Source organism: Beta vulgaris, chromosome 4, assembly GCF_026745355.1.
Source record: "Beta vulgaris subsp. vulgaris cultivar EL10 chromosome 4, EL10.2, whole genome shotgun sequence".
Taxonomy (NCBI): domain Eukaryota; kingdom Viridiplantae; phylum Streptophyta; class Magnoliopsida; order Caryophyllales; family Amaranthaceae; genus Beta; species Beta vulgaris.
The window spans coordinates 15,390,591-15,410,646 of record NC_079205.1 but is presented as its reverse complement, the minus strand read 5'-3'; the positions used below and the strand labels follow the sequence as shown (position 1 = coordinate 15,410,646).

General features: G+C 35.9%; 3 protein-coding genes across 4 annotated transcripts; 2 read left to right on the top strand and 1 right to left on the bottom strand.

Moving 5' to 3' along the window:
• Positions 1 to 6,322, top strand: LOC104891396 (uncharacterized). Its single transcript, XM_010677082.4, has 5 exons — positions 1 to 239; positions 2,725 to 4,012; positions 4,530 to 4,799; positions 5,506 to 5,661; positions 5,853 to 6,322. The coding sequence occupies exons 1-5, from the start codon at positions 232 to 234 to the stop codon at positions 5,970 to 5,972; spliced, it is 1,842 nt and encodes a 613-aa protein (XP_010675384.2). The 5' UTR covers positions 1 to 231; the 3' UTR covers positions 5,973 to 6,322.
• Positions 6,323 to 9,623: 3,301 nt separating this feature from the next.
• LOC104891397 (dol-P-Man:Man(6)GlcNAc(2)-PP-Dol alpha-1,2-mannosyltransferase) lies at positions 9,624 to 19,093 on the bottom strand. Of its 2 annotated transcripts, none has more exons than XM_010677083.4 (11): positions 18,739 to 19,093; positions 16,959 to 17,043; positions 16,704 to 16,863; positions 16,272 to 16,489; positions 15,849 to 16,150; positions 14,804 to 14,918; positions 14,570 to 14,708; positions 13,523 to 13,719; positions 13,277 to 13,366; positions 13,014 to 13,190; positions 9,624 to 10,124 (listed from the first exon to the last, which is right to left on the bottom strand). In XM_010677083.4, the coding sequence occupies exons 1-10, from the start codon at positions 19,011 to 19,013 to the stop codon at positions 13,059 to 13,061; spliced, it is 1,713 nt and encodes a 570-aa protein (XP_010675385.2). In that variant the 5' UTR covers positions 19,014 to 19,093; the 3' UTR covers positions 9,624 to 10,124; positions 13,014 to 13,058. The 2 variants fall into 2 exon arrangements, with proteins under 2 accessions (XP_010675385.2, XP_010675386.2); XM_010677084.4 differs by having other exon boundaries at positions 9,624 to 10,114.
• LOC104891398 (hypothetical protein) lies at positions 9,965 to 12,468 on the top strand. Its single transcript, XM_010677085.4, has 2 exons — positions 9,965 to 10,106; positions 11,516 to 12,468. Exons 1-2 carry the CDS (start codon positions 9,965 to 9,967, stop codon positions 12,268 to 12,270), a joined length of 897 nt encoding a protein of 298 aa, XP_010675387.2. The 3' UTR covers positions 12,271 to 12,468.
• Positions 19,094 to 20,056: the final 963 nt, after the last annotated feature.

The following is a 20,056-nucleotide window of genomic DNA, read 5'->3' as shown; positions in this document are numbered from 1 at the left end:
ACCAAGTCTAAAGTGGAGTCCACACAATACACATAGCAGGTCACAGAAGGCAGCTTGGAGAGGACAAGCGGCTGAATCGTAGCTCCAGATTCTTCCCTTACCTTTCCTCTGCCTCCGTATTCCGGTGAAATTTGGGCTGATATAACAATTAAGAGGCTCTCCTTCGTTAATTATGCTTTTAATCTTGCTTAGAACTTCCCACCTTTTCCTAATTCCTTCATTATTTCAGCCATGTTCAGGTTTGTCTTTTCATCTCTCTTTCTATCATTACTTTGTGTCTTCCATATTGTATACTATATATATATGTTTTCTCTTTTTCAGTATAGATTATTTAACTGTTAATTTCTAGAATAATTATACCATGATTGATCTGGGATTCTTTTATATGCTTTAACCCATGTTAGGGATTCTATATAAAGTTTGTAGAGTAGTTGACTCATTTGATTTATGGGTATAATAAATGGGGGTTAGGTTAGCAAAAGAAAACAAAATTTTGTGCTTGGTTTGGAATTTCTGATTAATTTAGCGATAGCAGAGGGGATATGTCAAATTTAATTGGGGTTGCTACCCTGTATTTGGGAGAAATTCTTAATTGGTAACCATCATGAACATCCGAATGTTCCCGCTTAGGTCTCTACAGTTTGAAAAATATTAACTAACCCTCTAATGATAATAAGCCGTTAACGTTGCGTTAGCCTTTGATGTTTGTGGAAACTTGGTAGCGTCCGTTTATGCTTCATAGCAGTATTTGATGACAGAGGGTTGACTTCCGTGAGTCATTGAGGGTAACTGGTGAACTTAATTCTACCTCGCGTGTATGATGCATTTATGGGAAGTGAGGGTCTATTGTAATTTTTGTTTTTGAACTTAGGGGTGTACAGTGGAAGTTCCCTAGATCCAATGATATTGGATGATGTGCGAATACATATTGTACTATGTAGCTCTTTACAATGTTAAGGTATCTTAAGAAACGTGTTCCTCCTAGTTGGTCATTTAGTACGTTTACTTTTTGGCTGTCAAGTTGGCTTATTTTTATTAGATATTAGATGCAATATCGAGACACTCTGGTGGCTTAGTTTATAATTTAAGAATAAATAGGTAGAAAGATGCATTAATATTTCATCCGCATTAGAGTAACAATCATAGAAGAAAGTCAGAAACTCGGGGAACATGTGCTTTGTTGAGATGCAAGATCATTTATAAGGGAAATGGAAAACCAAAAATCATAAGGGGGGATCATGGGAGCTACATTGGACAAGATGATGGACCAGGTTTCTCTGTTTTATTTGGGATGGTAATTTAGTTTGGTCACTTAAGGTAATTTGTTATAAGATGACGGTCATTAAACCTAGTGTTTCAATATTTGAGGATTTTACTATATTCATATGAAGTAAGGTTACTAAGATAGGAATAGGATACGATACTAAGGTAGGAATGGAATCCAAGATTTATGGAGAACCTCCTATAATCTTGATGGTTTTTTCCGTCCTCTGTCTTTCTCCCCTTGTCTCCTTTCCACCTCTTTTCATTGAGTAATTTACTATCTAAGGTCCAATATATAGCTACAGTACTACAATTTTGTGAAACCGTCCTGTTTCATCGAGTCATTTTTTTCTCTTTTGAAGGGTGTGGGAATTGAAAGGCTCTAGCTAAATAGTCAAATTACGCGGTTATTACTATGTATTGTCAACTACTTTTCTTGCTCAAATTCGGGTTTTTGAGGCTTCCGAGAATGTTCAATTTGGTGTCAAAATTTTGGCCTCTATCTTATATGTGCATGTCAAAATTGGTATCAAATGTTGCATCCTTTAACCATAAATATTTAATGGTCAACGTTGTGCATGTAAGTCAAAACATTACAACTGGAAAAAACAAAGGAAGTATGTAAGACATTGTTGGATTCATTTTTTAGATTTATCAAAGAAAAAAAAGTTTACATAAATGATCCGAACTGGTTGATTATCTCATAATAATCTTAACTATTGAGGGTGGTTTCTCAAAATAATCCGTTGACCTGAAAAAACCGATTTTATAGGTCAAAAGAATGATGTGTCTAACTTTAGTTTGGTAAAAAGAAGGGGACACAATAGAGGAGTGAGAAAACTGAAATAACAAAGAAAAAACAACCATTTAAATATGTTATTGGACATTGGAGATCATTTTGGGAAGGTAACCTCCATAGTTGGGATTATTCTTGAGTAATCCGTATTTGGGATAATCATGGGAAGACCACCAATAATTTAGATTATTCTTGGGAATACTTTATCATCTTTTAAAATTTAAGTAATTGATGACTAGAGATATAAATGGTCAATTTTGTGCATTGGCAAGTTAAGAAAATGGAGAAAGTATGTAGTTACTTATACGTACATGCTTATGTACCCACATGTATGTATTTGTGCAGATAAGCTCTTTCATTTGACTTGTTTCCATCCTTAGGACTTATTCTCTCTTGTTGCTTTTTGTAACTGTACTTGATATGAACTTAATGCTCTAGTTATGCTGTCTTCAAGATGTTTTTTCTTTAAACATAATTGCTTACTGGTGCCTTTTTTGTCTGGTACTCTGCTCATGCATGTATTGCATGATTGCACTTTAACGTAGCCGTGCAGACAGACAAACAAATAAACATAAATGTCTGGGCTCAAATACAAATCATATGGTGCTTTTTAACGCTGTTTTTAGTTATTGCTAACAGAACACCGGCTATGTGCTTCAATGCAGAATTTTGATATTTGGAAATATTAGGAGAAGTACAAGTTCAGCTACAAAAAGCCATACAAGAAGATACTCGGAGTTACAAAGGGATGTACCATATGCCATATATGAATCGCGTGTGCTCAAACAGTATAAACATTACCATACATATAAAGATTTGCAATCCAGTATCAGAAACAGTTCTCTCTCATATGCAAGTAATAGTGTGATACATAATGCTCAAATGCAATGGAAGAGAGTTTTGCAAAAGAAGCTTTACAGTTGCTCTGCATCTCTCATTGTCAGTAGACTTGCGAAAGCTTTCAGCTTAGCTTCAATGAGGTATCATGTTCTGATTCATGGTGCTTTTGGGCTAATATGTGGAGGGCTAAGAATGACCCAGGCTGCATGTGCAGAATTAGACTGTTTACCTTCTGGAAATTCTGTATATTATTCTACTGAAGATAGACAGGCCTACATGACTATCTTATTCTCAGCCATACTAGAAGTTCTTGTTTTGCTTATGAGAACTCTTTATCTGGCAGTTCTGTTCTCACCAAGCATATTAATGGCTCCGTTTGCAGATAGTTTTGGTCCTGAATTCAGAAAATTGTGGCTTCGGGTTCTTCATCAAACTCTAAGACAAGCTGGTCCAGCATTTATAAAATGGGGCCAGTGGGCAGCAACACGACCAGATCTTTTCCCTGGTGATTTATGTTCTGAGTTAGCAGAGCTCCAAAGCAAAGCACCAGAACATAGCTTTGAACATACAAGAAGAACTATTGAAAAAGCATTTGGCCGGACGATTTGTGAAATTTTTGATAGTTTTGAGGCCATACCTGTTGCGTCTGGCAGTATAGCTCAAGTGCACCGGGCAACTTTGAAGTTTCGGTACCCTGGTCAAAAGGTCAAGCCTATTGAAGTAGCAGTGAAGGTCAGGCATCCTGGGGTTAGTGAGTCAATCAGGAGAGATTTTGTTATCATTAATGCAGCTGCTAGAATATCAAATTTCATACCAGCATTGAAGTGGCTGAGACTAGACGAAAGTGTGAAGCAATTTTCTGTTTTTATGATGTCACAAGTTGACCTTGCAAGAGAAGCTGCGCATTTAAACCGTTTCATCTACAACTTTCGCAGATGGAGGAATGTATCCTTCCCAAAGCCTGTTTACCCACTTGTTCATCCTACTGTGTTAGTCGAATCGTTTGAGCAAGGAGAGAGTGTGGCTCATTTTGTTGACGAACTTGAAGGGCGTAACCGTATTAAAGCAGCACTTGCTGACATTGGCACTCATGCTCTTCTGAAGATGATGTTGGTAAGAAGCTTCATAGTTTACATATTTACGACCATATATTTGTGGTTGGCTTCTTGCTTGATAGCATGTTTTCTAATAGATTTAAGTCTAAGGCTGTACAAAACAAAATGCACAGTCAAGCAAGGAGCCAACCACAAATCTAATATTGCTGAGATTGGCAATTTGGCACTCATGCTTTGCTGCATATTCAGAAATTGACAATAGAAATGCCATGACGTAGGCCAAAATAAGCTTAGCCATTAAGCCAAACCATGAGGTCCATAATAACCCATCGTTCACACTAAAGCAGGATCTAGGTGCTAGATGCATTGAATGACTCCTATTTCTTCTATAGTGCCTATGGTGTGTGTTGATGGAGTGGATTTTGTTCATTTCCAACATGCCATCAACTCCCCCGTAAGTTTCTATCTAGGACATTTACTGGGAAGATGCAGTAACAATCTAACCTGTATAGCATAGGATGTTTCAACCAAACTTGTGGATCTTAAGGCTTGTTGTACTTGTTTCCTTGCTTCAGGTGGACAACTTCATTCATGCGGACATGCATCCTGGCAATATCCTTGTTAGAGTAGCTCAAAACAAGTCTCCTCGAAAGCGGCTAGTGAAGTCAAAGCCTCATCTCGTTTTCCTTGATGTGGGCATGACAGCGGAACTTTCTAAAAGTGATCGAGTAAATTTGTTGGAGTTCTTTAAGGCTGTTGCTCGTCGGGATGGACGCACTGCTGCTGAGTGTACCCTTCAATTGTCGAAGCAACAGAGTTGTCCAAATCCAAAGGCCTTCATTGAGGTAATTCGGCTTTGGGTGGAATGAAGGTTTTCTGTTTGCTATTGTTTGGAAATAAATTGTCTCATGGACTCGTTTTCCTGAATCCTCTACTTCACTTTTCTTTTCTGCTTGCATCCAGTAGCATACTAGCATATATCTTTTCGTGCCCAGTGCCATCATAATCTATATATAGGGATCCTTAATAATTGCTTATATTTGTTTTTCTCTCTGTTGGTTTATTGGGCTGGACTATTTCGGCTGCCTATAAAAATACAGAATTGTTTCGAATATATTTTCTTTTTAGCTTCCATGTCTCGACTTGGTGCGGGTTGTCTCATAGACTTGTTTTCCTGAATTCCTCTACTTCACTCTTCTTTTCTGCTTGCATCCAGTAGCATGAATCTTTTCGTGCTAGTGCCATCTTAATCTATATCTAGGGATCCTTAATAATTGCTTATATTTGTTTCTTTCGCTGTTGGTTTATTGGGCTGGACTATTTCGGTTGCCTATAAAAATACAGAATTGTTTCGAATATATTTTCTTTTTAGCTTCCATGTCTCAGCTTGGTGTGGGTAAGTTACGCAAAAGTTACTGTCATGCAGTTCTTAAGCTGAGACTGGTACTTAACTCTGTGCATCATACATTATGACATCAGAAGTTTTGTGATAACTTGATTTTGTGTGTGGTTTGTCCTTATACCTAGTGTTTTTATTTGTTCATATATCAGGAGGTCAAGGAATCATTTGATTTCTGGGGTACCCCAGAAGGTGACTCGATTCATCCAGCTGACTGTATGCATCATTTACTCGAGCAAGTCAGGCGTCATAGAGTTAACGTTGATGGCAACGTCTGCACTGTAATTGTTACAACTCTGGTCCTTGAGGTAATCAGTTTTCTTTTGTAAATTTCAGATATATGTATATATATATATATATATGGCTTAATCGAAATGATCTATTTTAGGTTGATATGCTCCGGCTCCCTATTTCTTCCTGATGATCGTAGTTTGTCTTAGTATTTTGTTCTTTACTGTGAACAAAGAACTAAATTCATGGCCTTTTGTTCTCTTTTTAGGGTTGGCAGCGTAAGCTTGATCCTGGCTACGACATGATGCACACACTACAGACGTTGTTATTCAAAGCTGACTGGGCAGAGTCCCTTGCATACACCATTGAAGGAATCATGGCTCCTTAGCAGCTTCTTTACTGCATCCCCAGGACATCTTGTGGTAGTTAAATCTACCCAAACAATTTTGTAAGCAATAAGATCAAAGCAACATAGGTCCTTTTTTTTTTTGTCTTGATTCAATTTTGTTGTACATATTCCCGGTACTAGTGAAAAAGGTAGGGTCTCGGGTGGTTCAGGTGCGGGCGGAGAGAAGGTGGGCGACAGATCATTGATGGTCGCAGGGAGTTGTTTGAGACGAGTCACCTTTGTAAAGCCATTTATTTGACATCTAATCTTAAATGTATCTATTGATGAGGAGAAACAGAGGTGTTCTGTCCTTGCCATCTTACAGAAGTTTTCAGGTGTGCTACTAAATACACCACGGTCGTATTAGTGTATAAGTTACGTACTACGACTTACTAAATCAAGCAAAACAGGAGTTAAAGAGCGTCGTGTAATAATGGACTTCATTTTGAAATTACGATATATGTTGCTTTAAACACAAGAAAGAAAAGAAAGCGTCATACATAAATGTTTCTTAGTGTGATAACATGCCCTTTTTTCTCTTGATGATGAGTGAGAAATGCTTCAAAATTCTAAGCATGTCAGATACGAGGAACAATAAGGTTTATTTCGATGGCAAAATGGTCTGTGACGGAAATTTTGTGCTTATACATCTGGTTTTATTTTAGTTTCCTTGCGTAAGAATGGTTGTCTTTGATCTAGATTTAGATTTACCCAACAAATTTTTTTTTGATCCATAGAGCCGCAAAGGCAGTACAAAGTATAAAGAAGGGGAGGGGGCATTCGAACATGTAACCTATTGTTCACAGCACCTCAATCTTAATCACTAGGTGAAGACATCCTGAATTTACCCAACAAGTTAATAGTACACATAAACTTTGTTGGTTGAATCGATCAATCTAATTCTTTGGAGTAATAGTAAACGTTTTATATTTTTGGATATATCTATATTTCTAGTCTCATTCGGAGTCACGATGGATAAAACGATGTTGACAAGATACAATTTCATCTTACTTTGCTCCTCCTCATTGCCTTCTTTGTGACATGCTTTAGGACTTTTAACCCTATCCTTTGAGAGGTATGCCAAATTAGAGATGGCAAATGAATTGGTTAGATCGAGTTTATTTAAAGTTGTAGTCGGATAATGAGGCATTCAAGTTGAGATAAACTGTACTAACATTAGATCAAATTGTAAGTGTGTACTATTGTCCGTTAGTTTGTTATGGACAGAGATCAAGGTTGGTTGTATTTTCGGATAGTCATCATTATTGGATAATTCTATATTTCGCAATTTGGCAGCTAAAATTCTTAACTTATAAATCTTCATATCGGATCTAAGGTACCCGAATTTTTTGAATTTGGAACTTACTGAAATCTTATTGGAGAGGGTAACAAGTATTGATGGTATTAAGGATATTGGACAGCTGGTCCATTATCGGTAACAGTTCAAGTACCTAACTCATGGGGTAATGTTACATCTATTCGGTGGGTAGTTAACTCACTAGAAATAGTATATTAAAAAACTATTAGAGCTAATGAGTTGGGTTCCACTATTTATTTATTCTATTAGTAGTGGGTTGTTGACCCATTGGATAGATAAAGGTTTTTTCCTAACTCATGAATTGAGCTAGTAGTAGGTAGTGGCATAGATTTTGTGAATAATATTAACCTAATTAAGTGGTAGATGACCATAATTATGTTCTTCCGGGTTTCCCTATTTAGATTGTGAAAGCAGACATAAAAACTTGAATAAATGCAATACCCTAAAAAAAAGCAACATATCACAACTTTTAGCCAAATACTAATAAAAATTAAAAGGGGGACTGTTAAAAGAAACAAAAAAAAATTCGAATTGCATGCATTCCATTACCATGTGTATGAATCCAAATAGCCCCAATTAATCAGGTAGTTGTCAATTACTTGCCAAAACACATCTATATTATACTCCCTCTTTTCCAATAATATAGTACTAACATTCGTTTTTCGGTGTTCCAAAATATTGTGTCTATTTTTTTTATTAATTTTTTTGATTAAATTGTCCTTGATTTCTACAAAAACATTCCGAAAAAACTAAACTTTATTTTAAAATTTAGGCCCCTATTTATTGTTTACCACCATTCCAAGGAACATTCGTTCCTTTTTGAATTTGTTTTAGAGGAAAAGAAAAACAAAGAACTAGTTTCAAGACAAAAGTACCTCAAATCGCTACTCTAAGTATAATTTTTTGAAAAATCTTACTACTTCCATTTTTCTTAATTTTCGTGAAAGATGAGAAATGAACACTATATTGAAACTCATAATGGTTATATTGGGCTTGAGCTGATAAAATATAAATAGATTTATAGTTTGGCAAATGTTAACAGGTGCGCCTAAGTATTAGATAACACTAATATCTTACCTATATTAATCCTAGTCCCAAAAATAAATTATTTTTCTTAATAGGTGTTCCCGTAGCGTTAAATAACACTAATATATCTTACCTATATTTGGAGTATATTATGGGTGAAAAGATTAGCTATAGTGAAAGGCCTAATGTTGATTGGAGTTAGGTGAATGAGATCATGTGCTGGTTCCACATTTCGCTGAAGGGTTGTTACTCATTGCTTGAGATTACAAGGGCTTAAATTCAGATTTCGAGATTTGATCGCATGAATTATTCTTGGTTATTAAATGTTTTGGATAGAGAATAATTTATGACTATAAACCATTCAAGAAGATGTCGTATGGTATAACCCTTGTTTGAGACTCAATGGGAGCATATAGACCCAATTGGGTGGTCAGCGATTGTTGTTCAGGAATGCTATGGCACTAGTTTCACTGAGGAATTTATGTTCACTTAGTGCAATCTAAAACATAACTCATTTTTAAACTAGAAATTTTGAAGTTGGAAAAAAGTGTATTGGAACCAGTTTCCTTATGAGGGCGATATAAAGCCCTTTATGAGGCTGACAATGGCTGAATGATTCAAGTGCTTCAGTGCTTGATTGCTTATATTTGTATTGAACGTGCATCCACTAGACCTGTGTTTTAGTGGCTTGTTTGTTTCCCACTTCCTTCTACATTCACTTTAGGTTTGCGGCTTTAGTTAGCACTTCTATCCTTTCTCTCTGGTTGGAATTCAACTGGGTTGATTCAATTGATTAATATAAATATGATTCAATTTATTACCAAGTAATAAGTAATTGACTATCTACATACAAAATTGTGATTCTTATCTAACGTCCCGACACACCTGTTAGTAAAAATTAATTAGGTCTTTACATACAAAATTATGATTTTTATCTAAGACCCTGGAACGTCCGTTAGTGGGCTTGTTATATTTATCCTATATTTACTTACAGCAGATGAAAGAAATCGAGCGCGAGATATTACCAAATAAGTTGATACATGCGTGTAATTGTTCTCAATTTAACTTCCAACGCATACATTTGCAATGGAGACATCAAAGTTGGGGTCATGCATTCTACGTTGCATTGCACAAACAACATTTCCAATGCATTCAACCGGCTTCACTTCCTAGCACTTAGCAGTCCCTTAACCGCAAAAGAAGCTTAACATCCCCACAAAATTTGATCTGTGCTACCTCAGTAATATTCTAAGCATTAATTTATCATGTCAATTAGAAATAAATAAAAAAAATAAAGATTAAAAAAATAGTACAATATAAATCTGTCGGATAAATATGAATATCATTTGCAATATAAAAATACAATGATGAGTTATTACGATACATATGAATAATTCTAGCCTGTAGTTCGACGCCACGTCAAGCCATATCCAATGGCCCATCAGAGTAACAAAAAAGTGCAAAAAAGCCACCCTATCCAACTTAAATTCTGACTGATCGCATTCAGTATTTCAGTGGCTGACATTGCCTTGTCTTCCAAAAAAACTTGCTAGTTTCTGCAACCAGAACTACTTCATATTCCTCCATCTTAAGATCACAATTAACATCAAAGCAAAGCAAAAGTATCCATTTGAAGAGAGAGAAAGAGATGGAAGCTTGTTTTCTGGGCTCAAACATCTTCACCAAGACTACCGAACTTATTCCATTGACAAAATCCAAGCTCTTTACTGCTCCCAAAAAGACTTCTCTGCTCCAGAGTTACAAGCATGGCTCTTCATCTTCCATAACATGTAAGTACCTAATTTGAACTAGTAATGTAACAATTAAGTTTGGACTAAGGTATGGTTTCTTTTGTTTAGCATTATGCATTTCAAAAAGTTTATAATGTTTATAGAGGTTATAAACGCTAAAATGCTTATGAAAAAGTTATAAGTTACTGTGCTGTTACTCAAATAATTATACGGCCTCTGCTTTCTATTAACCGTGTATCAAAGTTTAAAAACTTTTACCATATTCTTTCATTAATATACTTGTATGAAATTATTATATCTTGTGAGATATTAGATATTACTTCCTCAGTTTCTTTTCAAGTGACATGCTTCCCTTATTTAGAAATAAGAAAAATTATTTTTAATAAGTTAGCCTTTGCACGTTTTTCTTAAAATAAGTCAACCTTTCGATTAACTATGAATAAGTTAACCTTGTACTACTTTTGCAATAAATGAGTTAAATCACAATGTCATCCTATTAAAATATGACACGTATCATAATTTCATAGTCATTAACTCGTTTACAGTAGAAGTAGATACAAGATTAACTTATTCTAAAATTATCAAAAGATTGACTTATTTTGAAAAGATCAACCAAAGATTGACTTATTAGAAACAGTTTTTCCTTAGAAATATCACAATACGTGATACATAGCTCAAAATGCAGGGAAACATCTGCTTATCCTCTTAAGCATGTGGTCACAACTTTCTAAATTGCTTAAACATGGCAAAGGGACCACCACATTTTACTTAACTCATCTAATATCCTATTAAACATGTGGTCCCAACTTATTCGTTCCTTGGTTTCTTCCCACTTTCTCTATGTTCCAACTAAAAAGAAACAGAGAAAGTATGTGTCAAAGTGTACTTACCAAATACCGATTTTATAGTAGTTTTTATGTAATTAACTACATTAATGGTTAAAGTTTTTGTATTGAAACAATCCAAAAACAAATTTTGCAAGTAGTATCAAAGGGAGTGAGTATTGCATTAGTACTTCTTCCCTATGTTTTCTTTTAATCTACATTTTACATATATAAATGTCCTTTTTTACTTGCTACCTTTTTTATTTGGTAACCATGACCCACATAAACTGATAATATCAGTATTCACCTTGTTTTTATCATCTTCCTCCCTCTCACTCCCAAATATTTGTCAGATTTTCATAAAGTTATGATCTCCACCATAATTTTTCTCCTCCCGTAAATTCTTGTATTTGACAAAGGGAGTGTATTTGACAATGAAATTCAAATTGAAAAACAAATTTGGAGCACAAAAAAATTGTTAACAAACAATAACGTAGAAGAGGTTTCGTGATTTTTACTTGTATTTTGACAGCTTAAATATGAAATCTCATATTACGATTGGTTATCACTTGATCATTGCCTTGAAACAACGTTGCTAATTTGTGTCCCACCTACCTAACGCAGGTTGCCAATTGGGATCCTCATCATCCAAGGACGAGGATATAAACCCCACTCTCTCCGGAGATTGGAGATCATTCAGAGCGAAACTTGTTGCAGCAGAAAAGATCTCAAGCCCTGGGGAACCCCTGACATCATCAGCATCAACTAATATTGATCCGCCAAAGCTGACAATAGACGATAAATGGGCCCACACAATCCCTCAGCCTGAAAAAGGTTGCCTACTCATAGCCACAGAGAAGCTTGACGGCGTGCATATCTTTGAGAGGACTGTGATCCTCATCCTAGCAACTGGACCTATCGGTCCAACTGGACTCATACTAAACCGCCCATCATTGATGTCCATCAAAGAAACCAAATCAACGGTTTTGGATCCATCAGGCACATTCTTGGACCAACCCTTGTACTTTGGAGGTCCCTTAGAAGAGGGACTGTTCCTTGTTAACGGACCAAAAGAGGGTGATGACGACGTTGGTAAAAGTGGGGTGTTTGATGAGGTGATGAAAGGTATGTATTACGGGACCAAGGAGAGTGTGGGTTGTGTTGCTGAGATGGTGAAGAGGAATATGATTGGGTTAGATAACATTAGATTCTTCGACGGCTATTGTGGATGGGAAAGGGAGCAGCTGCAAGAGGAAATTCGGGCCGGATATTGGACTGTAGCTGCGTGCAGCCAAAGTGTTATTGAGCTGGAAAATGTGAATAGTGGAGGGATGTGGGAGGACATTCTTGGGCTGATGGGCCAGAAAAAAGTTTGGTGATATTTGTGCTCTAAAGCTTGATTAAGTAAAGTATAACCTACTAATTTACTATATTATTATAAGAAAGGAAAAAACAGGAGTGACATCCTGCAATATGTATAGATATGTTAATGCAGTTGTATTAAGCTCATTTTAGTTGAAGTTTATGTTCTATTTGGGAGAAAAAGTGAGGTACAAATGATGTACTTCCTCCGTTTTCTTTACATGTCACTTTTGAAAATTGCGGTATTGCACAAACAAAAAATGTTAAACAAAATCTCTTATTCATCAAAAAAAATATGGGAAGATAACCTGACCCAAAAATTGTTTACTTCGTCTTCACCAAGATTTCACAAAATAACTCTGTATAAGAAATGTCTCCTTCTCACCCTTTCTCCATCACTCCATTAGAGTAGAGCTATGATAAGAAATCTAACTATAACTTGCTTATTTTAGAAAATGTGACTTTTTCCCAGACTGTTATTCCTTGACGGAGAGAGTAACATTTTAAAAGAGCCCTATAGTTTACTAATCAGGCAAAAAAGCACGTACAACTATCATCTAAAAGATCAAGTTCTAGGCGCTTAGATTTGAAATGAAATTTGTTAAAGAACAGGGAATTGTGGACAAATGGGAAGTTTGAGAAAATGAGTGAAAACACAGAATGTTGTGGACAAACGTAAGGTTCCCTGCATTGATTCTATGGCAAATGTAAAATGTCATCATACACAGATTAGAACCATGACAGGGTTAGTTAAAAGTACCTATGTTTTGGAATAGAACACATCAGACACTTCCTGCGGTATAACTCATCTTGCTAATCTTCTCAGGAGTTTATACAGTCCGAATACATTGTTGTCCTGCCAAAGGTATGGAATAAAGAATGACCGATGCAAGGGTGGCGAGAATTCTCTATCCAAGAAAGGCCATGCCGCAACAACCTGCTCATAAGCTAAACTTAAGTATGATAAGATGGACTCGAGAATAAGATTTATAAAGGAATAAAATACTAGAGGAGAAATTCGACCTCCCATGTTGACAAGTCACTACCACGGTAAGCAAAAGGACGATTCAGATGCAGTTCAACAAGCAAGGTACAGGTTTCGAGATCTTGAAGCTGCACATTGATGTCAAGCATAAATGACATGAATGATTCAATCTGAATCTGATATAACAGGAGCTAATTTTGTAGAGTAAGGAAGAACTAGAAAAGTTAATGACGGGTACATTAAGCAAGAACCCAAAGGACAAGCCTTATTTTGAAGTTCCTTACATATTGTTTGTCTGATGCTTTGTTCTTGTTATTAAAATATGAAGGTGCTGCTGAAGTTCCACCAAGTGTTGCATTAAATGGAAAAGGAAGAAGACCCCGGAATCCGTCATCAATCCAATGCACTTGAGCCACATAATCAGGGATAAAGAATGACGAAGGAAATCTGTGCCATTCACTTCCAACACATAGTGTAGAGCCTGCAATGACAATGAAAGAGCAACCATAATTAAAAGCTTAAAGCTTAATAAGAGGTAAAAATCAAGGTCTCTCCAGATCCCTTGGAGATTACTCAGAACAGATCCATGGAAATGTCCTTAATAGAAGTTTCTTTTCCCCAATAATGACATTGGAAAAGCTTGAACTTGAAACTACATATTAGTAAAAAGATCACAATAATTTGAAATATATCCAAGCTTTTATCAGGACGAAAGTGGTGTCCGCAGGGGGTTTAGGGCAAGGAGAAGTGATCTCCAAACACCTTGCCAGTCTTTAAAGATTATGTGCAAAACTAGCAAAAAACGAAGGACCTTCGAGTTACGAATTCCAAATACCTCTACAACATATATATGTCTGAGAAGTTCCTCAAAAATAAATATCTTCCCAGTATTCCTAGGACAAGTGAGCACTAACAATTTCCAGAACCTCCAAAACATAAATATTTCAACTTCCTCAGAGGAGCAGATGTTACCCAGCATAACCTCTAAACTTCAGATTTTTATTAGCATAGAAACAGGAATTAGTTACTTTCCGCAGTAATATACTCTGTTCCATAGATACAGCTTCACCTTTCTATAAAATTTTAACCTGTTTTACTCGCCTCTTTGCTTATAGAATGCATATTTTCCAAATCAACTTTCACTATTCCCATTATACTAACATGATATGGGTCCATTCATATATGGTGCACCTTAATATATATTAGATGTCATGGTGGAGAATATCTTTAGGACAGGGAGTGTTCTTTTAAGTCAATGGAGAAGTCCATCTAACTGCACAAACAGAAAAGAGTGCATTTTTGGCTAAATATAATCATATTCCAAAGCTCACCATGGCCAGCATCTTCATGGTACTGCAAATGTTTATAGATCTCGAGAGGAGCTGAGTATCCATGGATCACAGAGAAAGTACGTGAATGGGACACACATAATATAAAACCAAGGATCGCTGGCCTGAGAAATTTCGCTATCTGTTTAGCATAACAGAACAGCTTATATATTAGAGATGATCAAGGTATTGGTAGAAACAGAGACAAACACTCATGAGGGGTCATCAAACGCTCACCAAAACAAGCAGAGACTTATCATTAGGATCGAACCTATCACGGAAAAAATCAGGCACACTTTCAATAAACGCAGATGCAGCCACGCAAATTAGTGGATAGATAGGATAAAGAAACCTGCAGAAACAAAAAATCACATGGTAATTAGCCAGACGAGCCAATGATAACCAATCAATCTGCATTTGCTTGACCAAACAGCACATTGATTCCTGAAAATAATTTAGCCCAGAACAGCTTCCCAAAGCTCTTCCATTCTATATTCTGAATCAAGTCAATCAACACTCAAACAAGCAACACAGGATAGAAACACTGCTAACCGCATGGCACTGCTTTGTTACTAGTAATTCACTACAGGTTACAGTCATTGTGATGAAATATGAAAACTGCAGCTACGTTTGAGCATGATTATCTAATTGAAAACAAGTCACACAACAGTGGTAGTGTAATACGAAAAAATAGAGTACCCATGGAACCTTTGGCAAACTAGAAAAAGGAATCAAAGGCCTATCAAGGGTATTGCCATCTGCATATTGCATGATGACACAATCCACTAAGCACCAGACAAACCATAAGCATCCGTCTTAGTTAAAATAAAAACGCAGCTTCATAACCTGTCTAATACAGAGATGTCAGATGTCTTTACAACTATCTCGTCAAAGAAGGGTGTATTCTGACATATTGACAGGTCAGCTGGCTTATATTGTAGGTAAGTAAAAGTGGGATGACATCATGAGAGAAGAAGACCAATAAGGTCATCTACTTCGACCTTGCTAGAATATCTATCATCATTCTCACTCAGTGATTTGATAAACAGGAAGCAATCAAGAAACATCCAAAATGTCAAATTAATTGATCTTCCCTACCTATCTAAAACACATTCATTATTCGCGTCATCCAGAAACTCACTTTCAAGAATTCATGGTTTAAGAAAATAATTGAAAAAGATTAGGGTTTGAGGATTAAAAGTACACAATGAAGGAAAGATATATAGAAGAAAAGAACACGATAGGCCATGTCATACAGGAAGAGAGGGTGTAGTTATCAAACCTTTCCTCCTTGTGTGGCTGCATGGACATAAATCCAAGCCAAATGTACACAGGTGAAATGATCACCAACAACTCTGGGACATACTTCCTCCGCACAATATGTGCAAGCAGCGTCATTGGAAACAGCAAAGCAAGGACAAAGCATAAATTGAAATTATTGAATCCATTCCGCAGATAAAACAGTGGTCCTTCAACCCCATATAAGTGGCTTTCACCGCCTCCTAAAACATTATACAACAGCAAATTCAGCACAGATGATGTCCATCTTTTGTAGTAGAGGTAATCAACAAGAACTGAGAGAGCCTGAAACAAGTTCATATTCCCATTATGTATTAGCATGTATAGTATGAAAATCATTGACAGAAAATACCACAAATCAATAAATAGTGATCAAGAATTGCAAGAACATTTTTGCTAAACTTACCAGAAGAGCAACAGAAATGATTGTTCCTGAGACAAATGCTTGTTTCAAGCTCTTACGCAAAGAGAAGAATGTCACAGGCAGAAAAGCTAAAACTGAGAAGGGCCACCCGATAATAACCCCACTAGCTGCAACAGCAACTGCCATAGCAGGCTTATCTAAAAGAGCCAATGCAGATGCAAGGGAGATAGCATACATAGAGAACGAACTTGGCAGAAAACCTGGAAATGCAGTCTCCATATGTTATATCAGACACTTCACATAGCTAAAGAACTAATAGAATTAATTCAGTTCTCTACATATGATTTAATGGCATCATTTCTCTAATAATTAATGCTTGCCTGGAATAAATTGGATGATGAAGACAAGTAGTTGAACAAAATAGGCAGAATGTGACAAGAGAACAACCAAGACAGAGTATTAAGAGTAACATACTTGTACTAGCAAAGAAGCATCCACTTGTTAAGCATAACATTGCAAGGGTGTAACAGGCAAGACGTTTTCCGTACTTCCTAGAAAGTGCTACCACAAGAAATGCATCTGTCACCACAGAGATAAGCCCTAGAAAAAGCCTTATGGCATAGAATACTTTGACCTGAAAGGAGAAGGTTATGACATATTAACACGCTTACCATGATTCAAGTAAAGACTTAAGACATACTACAGCAACAGAAAGCAAAAAAAACTTACCTTGTCTTCAAACAAAAAGGAAGCTGGACCACCCACAATAGCATGGAAGATGATGTACAAATATGATCTCAGAGCGTATTGGCCACTGCAAATTGCATAACAATGAGAATCATTTGGAAAGCAAAACAATCCGATTTCACAATGTATTCAATGTGCCCCAACTTAATCATCAGAATGACATAGGGGATGACAAAAGTTACTATCGCTCCTTTTAATAAGGCACGCACAATATTCGAGGTCAAACTTTAAATTTTAACTACTCTCAAGTCTCAACACATATCGATACAACCTATAAAAAAACCATTATGAAAGTACCTTTTAAGATAAATCTAATGGTGTACTTTTTATAGTTTTTATATGTCATATTATAGAAAAATATTAGTAGTCAAAGTATACTTCTTAAAAGTTGTGTGCCTTGTATTTAGAAAAGGGGGGAGTGCTTTTTGCCATCTCAAAATGGATAACGAGAAGCCTCTTCATTTCATGTTGTCCCATAAAAGATTGTTAACCTCCCCATAGCAGCATGTGACACTTCTTCGCCTATGTCTTAAAAGCTTTGTCATTAATGACCATGCACTTGAGGAATGTAACATTATATTGAATGTGCAGCTTGGCAGCATAAGTGACCATAGTGAAGCTATATACTTGTAACTTGTAAGCAGTCAATAAATGACCCCCGGAACAATAAGTATCCCAAATCTTTGATAATATATTCAAAACCTACACAGATATTTAGGTTCTACTTTCGAAAATCAATTTGATCACAATTGAGTATGTTAGATTCTATGATCGTATTATATATTACAGAAATGTGACATAATATAGCTCTTGCAATAATCTCAGAGATGAACAGGCAATTCCTCAACTAGCAAACAACGTTCGAACTACACCTCTTCGACACTAAGCAAAAAAAATGCAAATCGAACTAATCACAACTGTACGTTAGATTCTACAGCTGTACAATATAATCATATTTATTACATAAATGTGACTTGATATAGTTCTTGCAATAATCCCGGAGATGAACCGGCGACCCCTCAACTCACATACAACGTTCGAACTCCATCTCTTCGATACTAAACACTAATTCCGATTACAAAAATCGAAAATCAAACTAATCACAGTTGTACGTTAGATTCTATGACCATATAACATAATCATTTCTATTACAGAAATAGGACTTTGTATAGTTCTTGCAATAACCTCCAAAATGAACAGGCAATTCCTCAACTCGCAAACAATGTGCGAACTCCATCTCTTCGATACTAACACTAATTCCGATTAAAAGAAATCGAAAATTGACCTAATCACAACTGTTCATTAGATTCTACGACCATATAATATAATCAATTCTATTACAGAAATGTGACATGATATAGTTCTTGCAATAATCTCGGAAATGAACGAACAGTTCCTCAAGTACTTTAGAATGACTTGAAATTGAGAATGTACATATCTGAGATGAACGAGCAATTCCTCAACTCGCAAGCAACGTTCGAACTCCATCTCTTCGACACTAAACACTAATTTCGGGAAGAAAAAAAAAACTCAATCGCTAAAGCTATTTAACCATAAGTTTATCGAACTATACAAAAATTAATTAACATTCATCATCAGAAATTCTGCCGGAACAAGTGCGAACATAGAAATGACACACAAATGCATGCAAACAGAAATTTACAGTTATAGTTCTAAAATCTTGATGAAACTGAAACAAAATTGAGACAAACATAAAGATGAGAGAGAAAATGGAGGAAAGTGAAGTAAAAAGAAAGCGTACCTGTACTCCCAAGTCTGGAAACCAGATTTGTAGAGGAGAAAGTGCAAAGGTTCCCAGTAATTGAAGACTTCATCACAATCATGAATAATGTTAGAAGTAGTGCTCATGTATCGCAGCATACCTAGGGCAAATAACGGCAGTCCCCACCCTAATCCACCATCTACGCCTGTGCCGGCGCCGGAGGTGGTGGATGATTTGTCGAGCTTAGAGTATGAAGATGATGATGATGGTCGATCGGAGGGCTGAGAATGCCGATGCCGCGTTGTGGTCGCCATTGTTGTGCTTTGCTTAAGCTTTACTTCTTCGATGAAATTTTGGTTTTAATGTGTGCTCCCAATTTTTTGAATGACCTCACTTTAACTCTCTTTTGTCATTTTCATTTTCAATATTTCATTCTTTTTCTCTCCTTGGCACAAGTAAAAGAACAATTGAGCCATTTTTTATTCATACATGAGAATGAGAATAGGGATATTCCATTTGGTATCATTGAATTTTTGGCTTTTTCATTTGGTACCACTATTATTTTAAACTTCCACATGATACCACTCTAATTTAATATTAATCTTTATCATACCATTTTTTTAAGTAAATTGTTAGTTAATGGTTGAATAAGAATACGATTTTGTTTGAGTTTGCAGGTTTCTATTTGCAGTTGCAAAAATTTAATAAATTAAGATTTTATGGTGTCGTTTTAACCCTAAAAGCTCTATTTTTCAGTCAAAATTTTCATAAAAATGATCATAATATTCTATGTCTTTTATTGTCAAATATGACCTCAACTTTGACCTTAACGACTAAAACAATTACTAAAACCTTAACGCAAATTAAAACATGTAAATCGAAGTAAAACTCTAGCCTATTCTAACTTAAATTAACACTTTACTTAGTTGAATGCTACAATAGAGAATAAATTCAAATTATAGTGGTACCGTGTAGAATATCTGAAAAATAGTGGTACCAAATGGAAAAGCCAAAAGTACAATGGTACCAAATGTCCCATGAGAATAATATCTAGAAAGATAACTTTTATATACTTTCTCTGTGTTTTTTTTACTTGCAACACTTTCTAAAATCAGAAATAATCTATTACTTGCAATTTTTTTTCTTTTAGTAATTTTAAGGTATGAAATGACCAAAGCACCCTTACTAATAATGTTAATTAAAAACTTAAACCAGCCTAATAATTCCCATTATAACTTAACCTAAACAACGTTACATTAATGATTTCCACCAAAATATAACACCTCCCCAACTACCTGATTCAATTCATCTGTCTTCAATTAACCCCCCAACCCCTCACTTCACTTCATTTCATCTT

Excerpts from the sequence above, each read along its gene's own strand:
- LOC104891396 (XM_010677082.4), top strand. Across the intron at positions 4,013-4,529 it reads CTCTTCTGAAGATGATGTTG|GTGGACAACTTCATTCATGC; the intron begins GTAAGAAGCTTC and ends TCCTTGCTTCAG. Across the intron at positions 4,800-5,505 it reads ATCCAAAGGCCTTCATTGAG|GAGGTCAAGGAATCATTTGA; the intron begins GTAATTCGGCTT and ends TTCATATATCAG.
- LOC104891398 (XM_010677085.4), top strand. The coding sequence starts at position 9,965 with ATGGAAGCTTGTTTTCTGGGCTCAAACATCTTCACCAAGACTACCGAA. Across the intron at positions 10,107-11,515 it reads CTCTTCATCTTCCATAACAT|GTTGCCAATTGGGATCCTCA; the intron begins GTAAGTACCTAA and ends TACCTAACGCAG.
- LOC104891397 (XM_010677083.4), bottom strand. The coding sequence starts at position 19,013 with ATGGCGACCACAACGCGGCATCGGCATTCTCAGCCCTCCGATCGACCA. Across the intron at positions 17,044-18,738 it reads TTCCAGACTTGGGAGTACAG|TGGCCAATACGCTCTGAGAT; the intron begins GTACGCTTTCTT and ends TGCAATTTGCAG. Across the intron at positions 13,191-13,276 it reads GTGACTTGTCAACATGGGAG|GTTGTTGCGGCATGGCCTTT; the intron begins GTCGAATTTCTC and ends GCTTATGAGCAG.